This window comes from Microcaecilia unicolor, chromosome 1 (genome assembly GCF_901765095.1).
Source record: "Microcaecilia unicolor chromosome 1, aMicUni1.1, whole genome shotgun sequence".
NCBI classification, from domain to species: domain Eukaryota; kingdom Metazoa; phylum Chordata; class Amphibia; order Gymnophiona; family Siphonopidae; genus Microcaecilia; species Microcaecilia unicolor.
In genome coordinates this window covers 209367648-209388013 of record NC_044031.1, presented here as the reverse complement: position 1 = coordinate 209388013, position 20366 = coordinate 209367648, and the positions used below count along the sequence as shown (strand labels likewise).

Here is a 20366-nt window from a genome sequence, read left to right as displayed (position 1 = left end):
TTTTGGGGGCCAGGTTCGACACAGTCTCGGGCTATGTGTTCCTACCCGAGCTAAGGCGATGCAAGCTTCAGAATCAGGTCCGTCTGCTCCTGAGGATGCCCCGCCCGCGAGCTTGGGACATTGTCCAGCTGCTGGGATTGATGACAGCCACGATGGAAGTGGTACCCTGGGCGATAGCGTACCTGAGACCTCTACAGTATTCCCTACTCCGGAGATGGTCACCTTTTTCTCAGGATTACCAATGCAGACTTACTTGGCTCCCTGCGGCCCGACTCAGCATGGAGTGGTGGCTCTCGGACAGCATGCTGCGGCGAGGAATGCCGCTGACGCTGCCCGTTTGGTGCCTGGTGGTAACAGATGCCAGTCTGAAGGGCTGGGGCGCACACTGCAAGGGGAAGCATGCCCAGGGTCTATGGACACCCAAGGAGTCGGAGTGGTCCATCAACCGCCTAGAGTTGAAAGCGGTGTTTCAGGCGCTTCTGGCCTTTCAAGTGACCCTGGAAGGATTGGCTGTCAGAGTGATGTCGGACAACACGACAACGGTGGCCTATATAAATCGACAAGGCGGAACAAGGTGCAGAGCACTAGCCGCGCAGGCCGAACTGATTTGCCACTGGGCCGAGCTGCATCTTCAGTGTCTGTCGGCAGCTCATACTGCAGGTCAGAGCAATGTGCAGGCCGATAATCTGAGTAGGCATCAGATCGATCCAGCAGAATGGAATCTGGCAGACGAAGTATTCCTGCAGATCTGTGCCAAATGGGGCAAGCCCGTGATGGATCTAATGGCGACAAGTGCCAATACCAAAGTCCCGTGCTTCTTCAGCAGACGGAGAGATCCTCGCTCGGCGGGGTTGGATGCCTTGGCTCAACCCTGGCCTCCGGGTCTACTTTATGTGTTTCCCCCATGGCCCTTGATAGGGCGCCTGCTCTTGCGGATTCGGCTGCACCCAGGAGAAGTGGTCCTCATCGCCCTGGATTGGCCAAGGAGACCTTGGTATGCAGACCTCCGACAGATGCTCCTGGAGGCTTCTCTGCCGTTACCTCTGGTACCGAACCTGTTGACTCAGGGACCGGTAGCCATGGAGGACGCCAGCCGCTTTGGTCTTACGGCATGGCTATTGAGAGGGCGCAATTGAGGGATAAAGGTTATTCCAATAAAGTTATTTCCACTCTCCTGCAAGCCCGCAAGCGGTCTACTTCCGTGGCTTATGCCAGGATTTGGTGCCTGTTTGAGTCTTGGTGTGCTTCCAGAGCCATTGCTCCAATGCGGGCTCCTGTCTCGCCGTTTCTGGACTTTTTGCAGGAAGGTGTACAAAAAGGCTTGGCCTATAATTCCCTGCGGGTGCAGGTGGCAGCGTTGGCCTCCCTTCGTGGTAAGGTGGAAGGCGTGTTTTTGGCTGCTCACCCAGATGTGGCACGGTTTCTTAGAGGGGTGCTTCGGCTCCGACCTCCAGTGCGAGCACCCTGTCCAGCTTGTAACCTGGGTCTAGTTTTGAAAACCCTGCAGGCATCTCCTTTTGAGCCGCTTCGGCGAGCATCGGAGAAAGATTTGACACTGAAGGCCGTTTTTCTGGTGGCCATTACCTCGGCGAGATGGGTGTCAGAGCTCCAGGCGCTGTCCTGTAGAGACCCATTTCTGCAATTTTCAGATTCCGGAGTCACGGTTCGGACCGTGCCTTCCTTTATGCCTAAGGTGGTGTCAGCCTTTCACCTAAACCAGCCTATTTTCTTGCCCTCTTTTTCAGAGGAAGAGTTTCCAGAATCTTTTGGGCAGCTGCACCTTTTGGATGTGCGCAGGACTCTGCTGCAGTATCTGCGAGTTACTAACTCTTTCAGGACTTCTGATCATCTGTTTGTTTTGCTATCCGATTCTCGCAGAGGGTCTCCAGTGTCTAAAGCCACTATTGCCCGCTGGCTCAAAGAAACTATCTTTTCAGCTTATCCGCTGGCCGGCAGGGTTCTGCCTGTAGCCTTTAAGGCACATTCTACTAGAGCGATTTCTTCCTCTTGGGCTGAAACTGGAGCACTCTCTCTTCAAGAGATATGCAGTGCAGCAACATGGGCTTCTAAGCTCTCCTTTGCCCGACATTACAGGCTGGATGTGGCTGCCAGGAGGGATGCGCGTTTTGGTGCACAAGTGCTAGCGCGTGGTGTGGCTTGTTCCCACCCTATCTAGGGTTGCTTTGTTACATCCCATACGTAATGGCTTCATCTGCTTGATGACAAGGAAGGGAAAATTAGGTTCTTACCTTGGTAATTTTCTTTCCTTTAGTCATAGCAGATGAAGCCATGAGCCCTCCCTGTATGATTGTATGCTGTGAATCTGTTTTTCAGGTTCTGTTCTAATTTCCTGAAGTTCCTTCCTTGGAAGAAAGTTGGAAAACAATCTTCAGGATTCATGTTCAGTTTAAATTTAGGAGGATGTGTTCATTCCCTCCAGCATGTTTTTTTTTGGAGGATGTGTTGATTCTCTCCAGGAGGCGCGTGTGTTCCCCTCCAGTTCTGTAAATTGGAGGATGAGTTTATTCCCTCCAGTGTGTTGGGAGGATGTGTGATTCCCTCCAGGAGGCGCGGGTGTTCCCCTCCACTTATACTATAAGGAGGATGAGTTTATTCCCTCCTTTATGAGTTCATGCCCTTGTGATGGGCCATCGTTCGCTGTGAGGAAAGCTGTTGTGATTCCCATTGCGGTTTGCCATACTGCTTTGGAAGCTTCAAATATTGAAGAGGCAATGGAGCTAGCTGGCCAAGAGGGCACTGTGAAAGTTTGAGTGCTCTCTATCTCCCCTGCTGGTTGATGGACATAACCCATACGTAATGGCTTCATCTGCTATGACTAAAGGAAAGAAAATTACCAAGGTAAGAACCTAATTTTCCCTTGTGCTACGTCGTCTGATGGGCGTTATGGATGACCAGACTGGCAAGGATAAATGTGCTGTTGAACTGGCTCGTAATCTATCACTGTTGGATTCCCTACGTATGCAGAAAGAAGCCTGGAATCATGTTACACAGGCAACCATTGTGAACTGTTACAAGCGAGCAAGCTTTAAGGATGTTGAGAGGGACGAAACAGATGCAGCTGTTGCAAACACATCAGATGAACAGGCTATTGACATGCCAGCCGGTGTTACTGAAGAGGAGTTTCATCACTACGTAGCTGTTGATTACGATCTACAAAACAGCTGACGACAGCACTGATGTCGAGATATGCGCCTACACGCAGGCAACGGCTGGTGAAGAAACAGATGATGAAATGAGCAGTGAATGCACATGCTGACGAAATTCAACAACTTCCTGTCACTTTTACAAGAGCGCTTGAGAGTCTCAACACCATGCGGGCCTATCTGGAGGCCACTGGATGTCAGTGCTATGACAGTTTTTACCGTCTGGCAGACAACGTCTATGGAACTCTCACAGACACAATAGTGTACAGAGGTCTATGATTTCTTCAAGTAAGCCTAACGTCAGTTAATGGATACTGTAAAATAAACAGTACTGTACATATGTTTATCAGATGTCGAGCTTCTTTGGGTCACAACGAGTTAAGTGCATGCTCCAGTTAACTGCATGTATTTCTTTGGTCCCAGACCCTGTATATATGTGTGTATATAATATACATACACACACACACACACACACCCACCCCTGAGAATAACCAATCCTTCACTAGCAAAAACCCAGGTCTCTAACTAAGGTTCCTTGACTGTAGAAGTAAATCCTTTTTCTCTCACCCTCAGTGGTCTGCAGTGACAGCTCCAAATGGGGTGTAGACTTGGTTCCCCTTCACGGCTTCATCTAGCTACTGGCAGCGAGCCCCTGCGATCTGGTCTTAGAGTGATTCTGTCCAGCTCAGGTAGTATATACATAAGTACATAAGTAGTGCCATACTGGGAAAGACCAAAGGTCCATCTAGCCCAGCATCCTGTCACCGACAGTGGCCAATCCAGGTCAAGGGCACCTGGCACGCTCCCCAAACGTAAAAACATTCCAGACAAGTTATACCTAAAAATGAGAAATTTTTCCAGTCCATTTAATAGCGGTCTATGGACTTGTCCTTTAGGAATCTATCTAACCCCTTTTTAAACTCCGTCAAGCTAACCGCCCGTACCACGTTCTCCGGCAATGAATTCCAGAGTCTAATTACACGTTGGGTGAAGAAAAATTTTCTCCGATTCGTTTTAAATTTACCACACTGTAGCTTCAACTCATGCCCTCTAGTCCTAGTATTTTTGGATAGCGTGAACAGTCGCTTCACATCCACCCGATCCATTCCACTCATTATTTTATACACTTCTATCATATCTCCCCTCAGCCGTCTCTTCTCCAAGCTGAAAAGCCCTAGCCTTCTCAGCCTCTCTTCATAGGAAAGTCGTCCCATCCCCACTATCATTTTCGTCGCCCTTCGCTGTACCTTTTCCAATTCTACTATATCTTTTTTGAGATACGGAGACCAGTACTGAACACAATACTCCAGGTGCGGTCGCACCATGGAGCGATACAACGGCATTATAACATCCGCACACCTGGACTCCATACCCTTCTTAATAACACCCAACATTCTATTCGCTTTCCTAGCCGCAGCAGCACACTGAGCAGAAGGTTTCAGCGTATCATCGACGACGACACCCAGATCCCTTTCTTGATCCGTAACTCCTAACGCGGAACCTTGCAAGACGTAGCTATAATTCGGGTTCCTCTTACCCACATGCATCACTTTGCACTTGTCAACATTGAACTTCATCTGCCACTTGCACGCCCATTCTCCCAGTCTCGCAAGGTCCTCCTGTAATCGTTCACATTCCTCCTGCGACTTGACGACCCTGAATAATTTTGTGTCATCGGCGAATTTAATTACCTCACTAGTTATTCCCATCTCTAGGTCATTTATAAATACATTAAAAAGCAACGGACCCAGCACAGACCCCTGCGGGACCCCACTAACTACCCTCCTCCACTGAGAATACTGGCCACGCAATCCTACTCTCTGCTTCCTATCTTTCAACCAGTTCTTAATCCATAATAATACCCTACCTCCGATTCCATGACTCTGCAATTTCTTCAGGAGTCTTTCGTGCGGCACTTTGTCAAACGCCTTCTGAAAATCCAGATATACAATATCAACCGGCTCCCCATTGTCCACATGTTTGCTTACCCCCTCAAAAAAATGCATTAGATTGGTGAGGCAAGACTTCCCTTCACTAAATCCGTGCTGACTTTGTCTCATCAGTCCATGTTTTTGTATATGCTCTGCAATTTTATTCTTAATAATAGCCTCCACCATCTTGCCCGGCACCGACGTCAGACTCACCGGTCTATAATTTCCCGGATCTCCTCTGGAACCTTTCTTAAAAATCGGAGTAACATTGGCTACCCTCCAGTCTTCCGGTATTACACTCGATTTTAGGGACAGATTGCATATTTCTAACAGTAGCTCCGCAAGTTCATTTTTTAGTTCTATTAATACTCTGGGATGAATACCATCAGGTCCCGGTGATTTACTACTCTTCAGCTTGCTGAACTGACCCATTACATCCTCCAAGGTTACAGAGAATTTGTTTAGTTTCTCCGACTCCCCCGCTTCAAATATTCTTTCCGGCACCGGTGTCCCCCCCAAATCCTCCTCGGTGAAGACCGAAGCAAAGAATTCATTTAATTTCTCCGCTACGGCTTTGTCCTCCTTGATCGCCCCTTTAACACCATTTTCGTCCAGCGGCCCAACCGACTCTTTGGCCGGTTTCCTGCTTTTAATGTATCTAAAAAAGTTTTTACTATGTATTTTTGCTTCCAACGCTAATTTCTTCTCAAAGTCCTTTTTTGCCCTCCTTATCTCCGCTTTGCATTTGGCTTGGCATTCCTTATGATCTATCCTGTTACTTTCAGTTGGTTCTCTTCTCCACTTTCTGAAGGATTGTTTTTTGGCTCTAATGATTTCCTTTATCTTACTGTTTAGCCACGCCGGCTGACGTTTAGTCTTTTTTCCCTTTTTTCTAATACGTGGAATATATTTGTCCTGAACCTCCAGGATGCTGTTTTTAAACAGCATCCACGCCTGATGCAAGTTTTTTACTCTGCGAGCTGCTCCTTTCAGTCTTTTTTTCACCATTTTTCTCATTTTGTCGTAATCACCTTTTCTATAGTTAAACGCTAGCGTACTTGATTTCCTAGTTTCACTTCCTTCAATGCCAATATCAAAACCGATCATATTATGATCACTGTTATCAAGCGGCCCTCGTATCGTTACCCCCTGCACTAGATCATGAGCACCACTAAGGACTAAGTCTAGTATTTTTCCTTCTCTTGTCGGCTCCTGAACTAGCTGTTCCATGAAGCTGTCCTTGATTTCATCAAGAAATCTTATGTCCCTTGCGTGTACAGATGTTACATTACCCCAGTCTATATGCGGGTAATTGAAATCCCCCATTATTATTGTGTTGCCCAGTTTGTTTGCGTCCCTGATTTCCTTTAACATTTCCGCATCCGTCTGTTCGTCCTGGCCAGGCGGACGGTAGTACACTCCTATCACTATCCTTTTCCCCTTTGCACATGGAATTTCAATCCACAGTGATTCCAAGGAGTGTTTTACTTCCTGCAGAATTTTCAATCTATTTGATTCAAGGCTCTCGTTAATATACAATGCTACCCCTCCACCAATCCGATTCACCCTATCACTACGATATAATTTGTACCCCGGTATGACAGTGTCCCACTGGTTATCCTCCTTCCACCAGGTCTCAGAGATGCCTATTATATCTAATTTTTCATTTAGTGCAATATATTCTAACTCCCCCATCTTATTTCTTAGGCTCCTGGCATTCGCATATAGACATTTCAAACTATGTTTGTTGTTCCTAAGTACATCATGCTTAGTACTTGACAGTATTAATTGGCAATCTTTTGTCTGATTTTTATTGTTATTTAAAGATACCCGATCTACTACAATCTCTTTTGCAACCTCACTATCAGGATACTCTATCTTCCCTGTTATGGTGATATCTTTGAAAGATACCTTATCCCGAACCATGCTCTTTTGAGCGACTGTCGGCCTTCCCCCCATTTCTAGTTTAAAAGCTGCTCTATCTCCTTCTTAAACGCCGATGCCAGCAGCCTGGTCCCACTCTGGTTAAGATGGAGCCCATCCTTTCGGAATAGGCTCCCCCTTCCCCAGAATGTTGCCCAGTTCCTAACAAATCTAAAGCCCTCCTCCCTGCACCATCGTCTCATCCACGCATTGAGACTCTGGAGCTCTGCCTGTCTCTTGGGCCCTGCGCGTGGCACAGGTAGCATTTCAGAAAATGCTACCCTGGAGGATCTGGATTTCAGCTTTCTACCTAAGAGCCTAAATTTTGCTTCCAGAACCTCTCTCCCACATTTTCCTATGTCATTGGTACCCACATGTACCAAGACAGCGGACTCCTCCCCAGCACTATCTAGAATCCTATCTAGGTGACACGTGAGGTCCGCCACCTTCGCACCAGGCAGGCAAGTCACCAGGCGATCCTCACGTCCACCAGCCACCCAGCTATCTATATGCCTAATGATCGAATCACCAAGTACAACAGCTGTCCTAACCTTTCCCTCCCGGGCAACATTTGGAGATATATCCTCGGTGCGAAAGGATAATACATCCCCTGGTGGGCAGGTCCTGGCTACAGGAGTACTTCCTACTTCACCAGGGTGATGCTGTCAGTATTTGGGAAGCCACAGAACTGCTTATGAACTTGATCTTCTGCTGCACTTAGCACAAAGAATTACAGTTCACAGGTGTTTGGGCAATTCAGTCTCCCTTCTCCAAGAGAGATGCACACACAATGAGATGTTCTTCTCATCTCCTTTGTTCCTTCTCCCCTGTCCAGCATTGGCATTGCCCTCTGGGTCCAGGTAACAATAAAGGACCAGTCGCAAACTGTCCATCTGCTGAACAGTTACATACGGTCAACACAATGAGGGCTCTGGTGGGCTTCCAGCAAGAACATCTTATCAGTTGTAGTCTGGCAGTGCCAAATTTCCCTCCACTGTTCACAGATGTTACCGGAGACATTGTCTCTGTGAAGCTCTCTCCTACAGAACTTCCCAGGAGATAAAATGGGAAGGAGAATGAGTAAACAACATGATCTTGAATAAAGTCACCAGCACACTACTGCCAGGAAGAAATGCAGAATCCATGTTTTTCTTGCACTAAACATGATTAAAGCTGTAACCAGGCATCAGGTTGCAGAATCCATATGGTTTAGAAAAGACGGTTCATGTTGTATTCAGGCCTCAGGCTTACCAAGGGAGAAAAGCCTCTAAGAGACTTGGGAAGTGACTTGCTCCAAGGAAAGAACCTAAAGGAGAGAGAGAGAGAAGGTAAAAAAACAAAACAAGAAAAACCTTGGTGGAACTAAAAAGTCAGCTCTCAGAAAAGCTGCTAGCACATGGCATGCAAGGCACATACTGAGCCTTTCCCATTCCGCGTGCAAAGAAAGAGGGCTGACCCGAGCTCAGAGCTGACAGCCAATAGGGAAAACCCACAAGGAGCTGCAAATTATGATGGGGGGGGGGGGGGGAAACTCCAGTATACAGTGCTATCTATTATACAAACAATGCAATTAAATACAAATAATACTCATATTAAATATACATCACAATATACCCTGCCTCCATGAATATGGGGGCAGAACACCCTCCTAGGGATTAAAAAATCTTGTACCAATCCCATGTAGGAATATTTGTATAGATGCAGTAGATGGATGTGTAGGTTTGGATGTGTCCTTGCTTGGCTGAGCACTAAAGTTGTAAAAGTACCATGTTTGTTCACATTGTAAATGGGTAAATGGTTGTCTAACAGTGTAACAGTGGTTTGTACCTGCTTTAATTTTATATACGGGTGACTTGTGAAGTTTGTTGTATCTCTTTGTACATATGTTATGCCTTAAACAGAGTTTAAAAATAAAAAGCATTCTCAGTATGCCTGTTCTCATAACACTTACCCATACATTATTAAACAGATAACTAAACCAGCCCTGCATCCAAAGGCAGACTGACTTTAGTTAATTTACAGCTGTTTGTTACAAATAAGTAAACCAGATAACTTAGTTTGTGCAGGTAGCTGAAAAGAAGAGTGCTGCCTAGACAGGATAAATCCTTGAAACTGGATATAGATCTGTTAGCTGCCAGCCTTCTAGATTGAAGTAACGTAGTAAATGACGGCAGATAAAGACCTGTATGGTCCATCCAGTCTGCCCAACAAGATAAACTCAGTTACATGGTAAGTGATACTTTATATGTATACCCGAGTTTGATTTGTCCTTGCCTTTCTCAGGGCATCCAGCACTGTTCTTGTACTAAGTTCTGAAGCTAACGTCGAAGCCCCTTAAAATTTACACTGCAGCCCATCCCTATCTATTCAGTCACAATCAGGGCATAGACCGTAGAAGTCTGCCCAGCTCCTATTTTGTTTCCCAATTACCAGCGTCACCACTCAATCTCTGCTAAGATTCTGCGGAACCATTCCTTCTAAACAGGATTCCTTTGTGTGTATCCCACGCATGTTTGAATTCCATTTCCGTTTTCATCTCCACCAGCTCCCGCGGGAGGGCATTTCACATATCCACCATCACTCGGTGGAAAAAATACTTCCTGACATTAGTCCTGAGTCTGCCCCCCTTCAACCTCAATTCATGACCTCTATTCTACCGCCATCCCATCTCCGAAAAAGGTTCAGTTGCGGATTAATACCTTTCAAATATTTGAATGTCTGTATCATGTCACCCTGTTTCTCCTCTCCTCTAAGGTATACATGTTCAGGTCAGCAAGTCTCTCTCGTACGGTTTGCAAAGCAAATCCCATACCATTTTTGTATCTTTTCTTTGCACCGCTTCCAGTCTTTTTACATCTTTAGCAAGATACGGCCTCCAAAACTGAACACAATACTCCAAGTGGGGCCTCACTAACTACTTGTATAGGGGCATCAGCACCTCCCTTTCTTCTGCTGGTTATACCCCTCTCTATGCAGCCTAGCATCCTTCTGGCCACAGCCATCGCCTTGTCACATTGTTTCTTCACCTTCATTTCCTCCGATACCAACACCCCAAGGTCTCTGTCCTGAGTTGAGCTTACTAATCTCTCCCCTCCTAGTCGGTATCTCTCTTTCGGGTTTCTGCACCCCAAGTGCATCACTCTACACTTCCTGGCATTAACTGCCGATATGATGCTACAATAATATCAAGAACTATGAATACCTCAGAGAATTTAAGGAACACATAGTAAAGAAATCACGAAATTGGGTCTTACCCAGCAAGAGCGGAGTCATCTGTTCAAGTACTAAGGTAAGTACCCCGCTACGTGGTTTAATTGAGATAATTAATGATAGATGAAAAACATTCAAACAAGAACTGGATATTAACAAAAACTCCACGGGAGGCGGTAGAGTTTTATGATGTTTTAAAGGGAAAAACCCTAAAACTTGGATGACCAGCCGCTGCAATAGGGTATACCCTGATACTGAGCACAATTAGCATAAAAAAAGTAAAAAATTGAGTTTGCACACTCACAATTTTTATGTTTTGATTTTATGAATGCTTGAATACAGGTTTGGGGGTACAGGTTATTTAATTAAATTTTAACTGCCAGACTCTCGACAATTCTTCTAAGGTTCGGAGATCCCTTCTCATCGTTTCTACTTTCTCCAGGGTATCCACTCTATTGGCTATTTTCGTGTCATCTGCAAAAAGACACACCTTTCCTTCCAACCCTTCAACAATATCTCCCACAAATATATTAAACAGAATAGGCCCCAGCACCGACCCCTGAAGAAATCCACTGCTCAAATTCCTTTCCTCCCAGGGATTCCATTTACCACCACCCTCTGCCACCTGTCGGTCAATCAGTTTCTTATCCAGTTCACCACTTTCGGTCCTAAATTCAACCCTTTCAGCTTATTCACGAGTCTTCTGTGGGGGATGGTATCAAAGGCTTTGCTGCAGTCCAAGTAGATTACATCTAGCGCACGTCCTTCATCCAGTTCTTTGGTCACCCAGTTAAAGAAGTCAGTAAGATTCATTTGGCAGGATTTTCCTTTGATAAAACCATGTTGCCTTGGGTCCTGTAACCTGTCGTCTTCTAGAAGTTTAACTATTCTTTCTTTCAGCAGCGACTCCATTATTGTTCCTACCACCGACGTGAGACTAACTGGTCTGTAGTGTCCCACTTCTTCCCTGTCTCCACTTTTGTGAAGAGGGACCACATCCACTCGTCTCCAATCCTGCGGAACCTCTTCTGTCTCTAAAGATCTGTTAAATAAATCAAGAGGTTCCGCCAGGACCTCCCTGAGCTCCCTCAGTATCCTGGGATGTATACCATATGGCCCCATAGCTTTGTCCACCTTCAGATTCTCAAGCTGTTTATAAACTCTTTCTTCTGTAAACGGTGCAGTATCCACTCCATTCCCAGACATTTCTTCGGCAGCCAATCGAGGTCCTTCTCCAGGAGTTTCCTCTGTGAACACCGAAGAGAAATAATTGTTTAGCATGTTCGCTTTATCTTCATCACTCTCTACATAGCCATTCTCATTATCTTTCAGTCTCGCAATTCCATTCCTATCTCTTCTCCTTTCTCCAATATATCTGAAAAATGTCTTGTCACCTCTCTTTACATCTTTAGCCATTTTTTCTTCTGCTCGTTCTTTCGCTAGCCGTATTTCTCTCTTCGCTTCTTTGAGTTTAATCCGATAATCTTTTCTGTGATCCTCTCGTTGCGTTCTTTTGTATTTCTTCAACAAAGCCTCTTTTGCTCTTATTTTTTTCAGCTACTTGTTTGGAGAACCATATAGGCATCCTGCTTATCTTGTTTTTGTTTACTTTCCTCACAAAAAGATCAGTCACCATATTTAGATCAGCCTTTAGCTTGGACCACTGTTTTTCCACATCTTCTGCGCCTTCCCACGCCAACAGCTCCTTCTTCAGGTATTCCCCCATTTTATCATAATCAGTTCATCTGAAATCCAGTACTTTGATGGATATTGAGTGACTGGAGAGATGGATTCTATATTATTGCAGAGGTGGACGTTAAACCTTAGTGTGTAAAGAATGTCTGTCTATTGACTGGATAAACGCAGGGTTTGTTGAAGGAAGGATGTTGGGCATCTGGTTTTAAAAAAAAAAGTAAATAAAAGTTGCTTCTCTAGAGGGGAGAAAGGGACAGAGGCTGTAGACTGCTTGTTTTTGAGCCCACGATGGAGAAACCTGCCCTGCAGAGAGCGATGCAAAGAATAGTGCTGCGTGCGTCTGGTAGCGCTATACAAATGTTAATAATAATAATACCCATGAGTGTAGGAGCTGTCAGAATGATGAGTAGGGTCAGAGCATGTACTTTGAGCTAAGGCCTGACCCTGGCAGGTTTCTCAGTGACTGGAGGGAATAGTTGACATGTGATCACTGTCACACAGGTCACATGTTTATAAACAACTGTGGGGGTAGAACATCAATGTAACAATGTCTAGAAATCTTTGCTACAGAGAATCCATGTTTTGTTCATGGTATGTAACTCACAAAATGGAAGCACATATGTTGCCATATTGTGACCTTATACCCCAAAGGTGACTTTGCTGACAGGAGCTGCTGCCACTTCAGCCCTGGGGCCAGTGGAAGAAGTTGCTGTTGTTAAGTGGGACTGTTATGTGTGCAAAGGAAGAGGCTGGAGAGAGAGGAAATCAAAAGCAAATATTAGAATTAGGTTTTTAAAAAACCACAGGCTAAAGTAATAAAAGTTAAGACAGCAAAAAAAAAAAAAAAAAATCTGAAAAAACTGGATGACGCAAAAGGGGGAAAAAAAATCCAAGAATGTCAAAATTTGACTAAATGAAACAAGACAATTTTGCCTTAGGTTTTAAAAATGAAAATTTTGACTGGTGCCTAAGTTTCCTTAACTTTTGTCCCTGATCCATTCACACATGAGAAATGATCTTGTATGCTTGCAAAGCTTTCCTAAAACTCTGTAAGGAAAGGGGAGGGGATTTGATATACCACCTTTTTTTTTTACTTATCCCTTTTACATTGTACCTGGGGTAATGGAGAGTTAAGTGACTTGCCCAGAGTCACAAGGAGCTATAGTGTGAATCAAACCTGCTTTCCCTGGTTCTCAGGCTGCTGCACGTTACTACTCCCTTCATACTCCCATGGTGACATGAGACCTGAGGTCATATAACACAACTATGGATTATTGCTTTTCTGTCCTCAAAGAGCATCCATTATAGGTAGGGCTTCTACGGTTGGCCATTCATGAGTTGTAAATTTGGGTGTGTATTTTCTAGCTAATTAAAGTAGGGTATAAAGAAAATCATTTTTCATCCGTGCTTTTGCACCACAGATGGCATTGCTGAATATTTTTCTGGTGGAATCAAATATGCATTTTTGTGTCATTTAGGACTTGTCATTGCAGAAAGGCACAAAAACTTAATGGAGGTTACAAGGCAAGACAGGATGGGGTATGAGAGTACAGGGGGAAATGGCATTTTTCCAGTGTTTATCCGGTAAATGCCTATTTTCTTATTTGCTTTCAGGGTGTTTTTTCAGTACTTATCAGTTAGAACTTAGAAGTCCTATTATGAACAAGCAATTCTTTTTGTAAGAAATGGTTTTAAAATGTATTATTGCTGTTGTTCAATAGAATATGTAGGCCCCGTTGTGGCGAGATCAAGGAAAATGAAATAGCCTGGGGAAAACGCTGTGTGGATAAATTTGATATCATTGGAATTATTGGAGAAGGCACATATGGTCAAGTCTACAAAGCCAGGGATAAAGATACAGGTAAGGTTTCATGCTGTTTGTACAGTACTGTATGCCCAATAAGACACACAGTGGTCAGTCTGTTGTCTGGAGATTACAATCTATTCAGGACAGACAAGTCATATGAAGAAAACAAAAGACTTTGAATTATGTCAACAGGGTCATGACTGAGCATATTTAAACTAGATGGGGTTAACTTTTGCATGTTTTATAATGTCTTATTCTGCCAGTCCCAAGAAACTACTTGTGAGAATATCACAGCCATGAACATGAAATTAAAAAAAAAAAAAAAGTCAGGATGAAACATTTTAAAAAATCAGACTTCCAAGCAGATGTTTTGAGTACATGAGAAAGATTTAACTACCTGCCTACATAACAAATACTGTCATCCTCTCTAATCTCAGGTGCATTTCATGATACAGGGCATAACTTAATAAAATGTATTAATGTTCAATGTAGTAAACTAATGACATGCAATTTTTTAAAACATCTAAATGCGTTAATTTATGTGTTTAAAAATATTGCTAAAACTAGAGTAAAAATATGTGGGTAACTTTACTGCACAATTTTTTACGTAGTGCATTAAAATGATAAAGTTAACAAATTCAGGTGCACATTTAATAGTATGATAAAATGGATGAAGCAATTTCCCTTTATTTGCAAACTGATGTATATCTACTTGTGGGCTGTGTGTGAAAAAGGTAAGAGCCTCCAGTCTTTCTAACCTACCCGCATCCCAACGCACCTATCTCCTGCCTTAAAATGATTGACATTGAGCCAAAATCAGTCTCTACAGCTGAAACTGCACCATTTTGAAAATGGCAGTGTGCCCAAAGACAGTGGCAGGAGAAAGAGGCGTTCACTGGCATTGGTAAGATGTGTCGTTCATCAAGGGAGGGAGGGAGGGCTTAGGAAGTGGCTGAGTCTCTGGGCTAGACCATATCCCAAACTGTTCAATTTTGAAAATAGTAAACTTAATGTACTTTAACTGCATTGCTAATTTTAATGCACTGCTGTATGTAATAATGTGCTTTAAGGTTAGCACATTTTAACTCAGATTTTTGCATGTTTTTTTTTTTTAACACTCAATGCATTACCCTGTCCATAATGGTGAGAAAATTGATAGAAACATTGCTAAACAGAAGAGAGTGCAATTTTTGGAATATGGAATCCAATGGATTATAGACTATAAGGCAGTGTAGCTTTAATAGATGTAAGTCTCGTCAGACAAAATTCTATCCATTTCTTTGACTGTTGACTAGCTAGTTGGATTGGGGAAAGCGTGCTAGACAAGGTATACTTACATTTCAGCAAGGCTTTTGACACAGTTCATACAAGTGACTTAAATAAACTGGGGGCTCTTGATATACGTCTTCAAGTGACTCAGTGTGAGGCAACAAGGGGTAGTGGTAGTTATAATAATAGTTTATTTGATATACAACTTATCATTCTGATAAACTAAGTGGTTTAGATTAAAAATAAATGTAGGAGTCAAATAAGGAACATAAAGTAGCCTAGATTTACATTTCTATAAAATACAGTAAAAAACACAAAATTATTACTACTACTTCTTATTTCTATAGCGCTACTAGATGTACGCAGCGCTGTACACTTGAACATGAAGAGACAGTCCCTGCTCGACAGAGCTTACAATCTAATTAGGACAGACAAAGGACAAACAAGAGATAAGCGAATATTAAAGTGAGGATGATAAAATAAGGGTTCTGAACAAGTGAATAAGGGTTAGGAGTTAAAAGCAGCGTCAAAAAGTTGGGTTTTTAGCTTAGATTTGAAGACGGCCAGAGATGGAGCTTGACGTACTGGCTCAGGAAGTCTATTCCAGGCATATGGTACAGCAAGATAAAAGGAACGGAGTCTGGAGTTAGCAGTGGTGGAGAAGGGTGCAGATAAGAGAGATTTACCCAGTGAACGGAGTTCCCGGGGAGGAATGTAGGGAGAGCTGAGAGTGGAGAGGTACTGAGGAGCTGTAGAGTGAATGCACTTATAAGTCAATAAGAGGAGTTTGAACTGTATGCGGAAACGGATAGGAAGCCAGTGAAGTGACTTGAGGAGAGGGCTAATATGAGCATAACGACACTGGTGGAATATTAGTCATGCAGCAGAATTTTGAACAGATTCTAATTATTCCTTCTGTATCTTACATATAATATATCGACATAAGGTATAATGTACCTTGGGGCCATCATATCGCAACACACACACACACACACACACACACACACACACCTTATGCTTTCTGGAAGTCAGATACAGTCTTCATTTTCACTGGAGGCCATTCTATGCACCCACCACCCTTTCCATAAGTGTTTCCTTGGATTACGTCTGAGTTTATCCCACCTCATTCCAAAACTTTCAATCTGAACAGCCTGTGAGAAGTACCATATTTTCAATATTTCCTAAATTGCACACACAGAGTCTTTAGTCTCATATCAAGGGATAGAGCATTCCAGAGTAATGTTTCTTCTGGGCAGAAGCTTGATTGCTTTTATGGAGGAGTATCCTAGTGGCTAGTGCAGTGGAATTTGATCATGAAGAACTAGGTTCGATTCCCACTGCAGCTCCTTGTGACTTTGAATGTAGTGTAAAAAAACCACAGAAAGGTGGTTTCCATTTCATCATGCTGATCAATCCATAGACTGGTGGGTTGTGTCCATCTACCAGCAGGTGGAGATAGAGAGCAAACTTTGCCTCCCTATATGTGGTCATGTGCTGCCGGAAACTCCTCAGTATGTTCTCTATCTCAGCAGGTGGTGGTCACACACAGCAGCAGCTCTGGCTAGGCCTCCAAGCCTAATTTTTAGGTTTTGTTGAGTGCCTGGGGTTGAGGGCTCTTTTGAGCAAGTGCAAACCTGGTGGTGCCAGGTCCCTCCTTTTCTCCCCCCTCCCGCTGGCTCCGTTAAAAAAAAAAAAAAAAAAATTTTGAACGTCTTTAAAGGCGTTTATTTCGACGTTTATTTAAACGTTCATTGCAGCTACTCACTGGGACACCAGGTCGTTACAGCTCGGAGCGGAAAGCAGGTAATTTTTACCTTTTTATAGCGGGTAGGGGATCCCCGATTTATCTCCACGTGGCTTATGGTGTCGGAGGGCGAGGGCGTAAGGAGTCGCTCCCCGGATCGCTTGAGCGCTTCTAGAGGGGATGCGGGAGTCTTAAAGCCTGATTCGCCCTTGTTGGGTGACAGTTTCGTGGCCGATGAATGTCCCGGTCCTTCATCCGGCGTGGCGGTTTTTCCCGCCATAAACGCCCATCCCCCGCTCCTCGCCTCCGCCATCTTGGCCGGCCACGCGGCTCGGACGGCTTCTTCTTGGGCCGCCCTTGAGGTTGGAGACATTAATGCCATGAACGCCCTTAATTTGGGCGACGGCACCAAAGCGGCTAAAGTTAAGCGCCGCTCTTCCCGCGCGGCTCCTTCGCGGAGTGTCGCGCCGGACGCCATTTTGGATGCGCAGCATGTTTCTCCCCCGCTCTTGCGAGCGCCGGTTGAGGGTGCGTCTAGGGCTGTTGCCCAGGCTGCGGAAGTGCACAGTCTGGGGGGTTTCTCCCCCGAGTTTATTTTGCTGCTGCATCAGGCCTTCCTTATGCAAAACGCTGCCCCTACTCCCTCGTTTGGTAAAGAGGTTGAGGTTCACAGAGGTAAACGCCCTCGGGTTGATTCCCAGGCCGTGGAGGACTTTGTCTCCTCCGATGTAGATGAGGGCAGCGTATCTGAGTTCTCCCAACGGTCCTTTGCGGATTCCTTGGAGGAGACGGATCCCCGCTCGGATGGAGCGGATGACCCCTCTGCAGCGCGGCTCTTTAGCTCAGGGGAGTTGCCCAACCTGTTAGTGCAGGCCATGGGCATTTTGAAGATTTCCTCTCCGGAGGACATCTCTCCCTCAGCCCCTGTTGGCTCTGCCATTATGCTGGGGACGAAACACCCGCCCAGAACCTTCCACGTGCATGATGCCATGCACACCTTAATTTCGGCTCAATGGGATGTCCCGGAAGCGAGCCTTAAAGTGGCTAGGGCTATGTCCCGCCTATATCCTTTGCCTGAAGGCGAACGTGAGGCCTTTCTGTGGCCTACCGTGGATTCTTTAATCACTGCAGTGACTAAGAAAACGGTGTTGCCAGTGGAAGGTGGCACGGCCCTAAAGGACGCCCAAGACAGAAGATTGGAGGCGGCTTTAAGGTCGTCCTTTGAGGCGGCTGCTTTAAATTTACAGGCCTCAATTTGCGGCTCCTATGTGGCCAGGGCATGCCTGACTATGGTGCAGCGGGCTTCCCCCTCGGATCTTTCCTTGAGGGCTGATTGGCCGGCCCTGGAATCGGGCTTAGCCTATTTGGCAGACTTGCTGTATGATGTCTTGAGAGCCTCAGCTAAAGGCATGGCTCAGACAGTCTCTGCGCGGCGCTGGCTTTGGCTGAAACATTGGTCTGCGGACCACGCCTCTAAGTCCCGCCTGGCTAAGTTGCCTTTTAAAGGCAAGCTGCTCTTTGGGGTCGAGCTGGACAAAATCGTGACCGATCTCGGCACGTCTAAGGGCAAGAAGTTACCAGAGGTCAGGGCTCGGGCTAGTACTCGCCCCGGTACCTCCAGAGGACGGTTTCAGGAAGCCCGTCGGTACCGCCCGGGCAGGTCGGGCTATTCTGCCTCCTCTTCCTTCAAGAGGAACGTCTCCCCCAAGCAGCATTCCTTTCGCAGAGACCGCCGTCCCGGAGGTGCTCCCTCCGGTCCTCCCCCAGGGTCTCGTACCCAATGACGGGGCCTTGGTCCACGCCCCAGTGCAGATTGGAGGACGGCTGTCCTCGTTTCTGGGCGAGTGGACCACAATAACTTCAGACGCTTGGGTGCTGGAAGTCATCAGAGACGGCTACAAGCTAGAGTTCTGCCGACCCTTAAGAGACGGGTTCGTTCTCTCTCCCTGCAAGTCTCCGGTCAAAGCTGTGGCAGTGCAGCAGACCTTGAACAATCTGATCCGCCTGGGTGCGGTCGTTCCGGTGCCAAAAAATCAGCTTGGCAAGGGACGTTACTCCATTTACTTTGTGGTGCCAAAGAAAGGAGGTTCTGTACGGCCTATCCTCGACCTCAAAGGGGTCAATCGGGCCTTGAAAGTTCGGCACTTTCGCATGGAGACTCTCCGCTCTGTTATAGCGGCAGTGAAGGCAGGGGAGTACCTGGCATCCTTGGACATCAAGGAAGCGTACTTGCATATTCCCATCTGGCCTCCTCATCAACGCTTTCTGTGTTTTGCAGTACTGGGCCGACACTTCCAGTTCAGAGCCCTCCCGTTCGGGTTGGCTACTGCTCCGCGGACCTTCTCCAAAGTAATGGTGGTCATCGCGGCCTTCATGAGGAAGGAAGGAGTACAAGTCCATCCTTATCTGGACGACTGGTTGATCCGAGCCCCCTCTTATGCAGAGTGCGGCAAAGCTGTGAACCGGGTGGTTGCTCTTTTGAGCTCCCTGGGGTGGATCATCAACTGGGAGAAAAGTCAGCTGCGCCCAACTCAGTCCCTGGAGTATCTGGGAGTTCGATTCGACACCCAAGTGGGCAGAGTGTTCCTGCCAGACAATCAGATTGTCAAGCTTCAGGCTCAGGTGGACCAGTTCCTAGTAGCCTCTCCTCTTCGGGCTTGGGACTATGTGCAGCTGTTGGGCTCTATGACGGCCACGATGGAAGTAGTGCCCTGGGCCAGGGCTCATATGAGACCACTACAACACTCTCTGCTGCAGCGCTGGACTCCGATGTCGGAGGATTATGCTGTGCGCCTTCCCTTGGACCCAGCAGTGCGCAAGGCGCTGAGCTGGTGGACGCAGACAGACAAGTTGTCTGCAGGAATGTCTCTGGTGACCCCGGAGTGGATTGTCATCACGACGGACGCCTCTTTGTCGGGCTGGGGAGCCCACTGCTTGGGAAGGACAGCGCAGGGGCTCTGGTCTCCTGCAGAGGCAAAGTGGTCTATCAACCTCCTGGAACTCAGAGCCATTCGGTTGGCGCTTTTGGAGTTCATCTCGGTACTGGAGTTGAAGCCAGTACGGGTCCTGTCGGACAATGCCACGGCTGTGGCCTATGTCAACCGCCAGGGAGGTACCAAGAGCGCCCCTCTAGCCAAGGAGGCCATGAATCTATGCCAGTGGGCGGAAGCGAACCTGGAACAGCTGTCAGCGGCCCACATTGCCGGAGTCTTGAATGTCAAGGCGGACTTTCTCAGTCGCCATACCTTGGAGCCCGGAGAGTGGCAGCTATCTGCTCAGGCGTTCTTGGGCATCACGAAGCGCTGGGGCCAGCCGAGCCTAGATCTGATGGCGTCATCGGCCAATTGCCAAGTGCCGCGCTTTTTCAGCAGAGGACGGGACCCTCGATCCCTGGGAGTAGATGCTCTTCTCCAACAGTGGCCGACACAAGAGCTTCTCTATGTGTTCCCGCCCTGGCCCATGTTGGGCAGGGTGCTAGACCGGGTGGCAAAGCATCCGGGCCGGATAATCCTGGTGGGTCCGGATTGGCCCAGACGTCCCTGGTATGCGGACTTGATCAGGCTCTCAGTGGACGAACCTCTGCGACTGCCAGTGGAGCAGGGCCTGTTACATCAGGGTCCCGT

The 20366-nt window shown here is 46.3% G+C and overlaps 1 protein-coding gene across 3 annotated transcripts in view; it reads left to right on the top strand.

Moving 5' to 3' along the window:
- The window catches only part of CDK13 (cyclin dependent kinase 13), a 297924-nt gene that overhangs the window by 99588 nt on the left and 177970 nt on the right, over positions 1 to 20366 (top strand). For all 3 annotated transcript variants that reach the window (XM_030203912.1, XM_030203919.1, XM_030203903.1), the window contains one exon: positions 13645 to 13784. In XM_030203912.1, coding sequence (XP_030059772.1) covers positions 13645 to 13784 — 140 coding nt within the window. The remainder of the gene's footprint in view (positions 1 to 13644; positions 13785 to 20366) is intronic.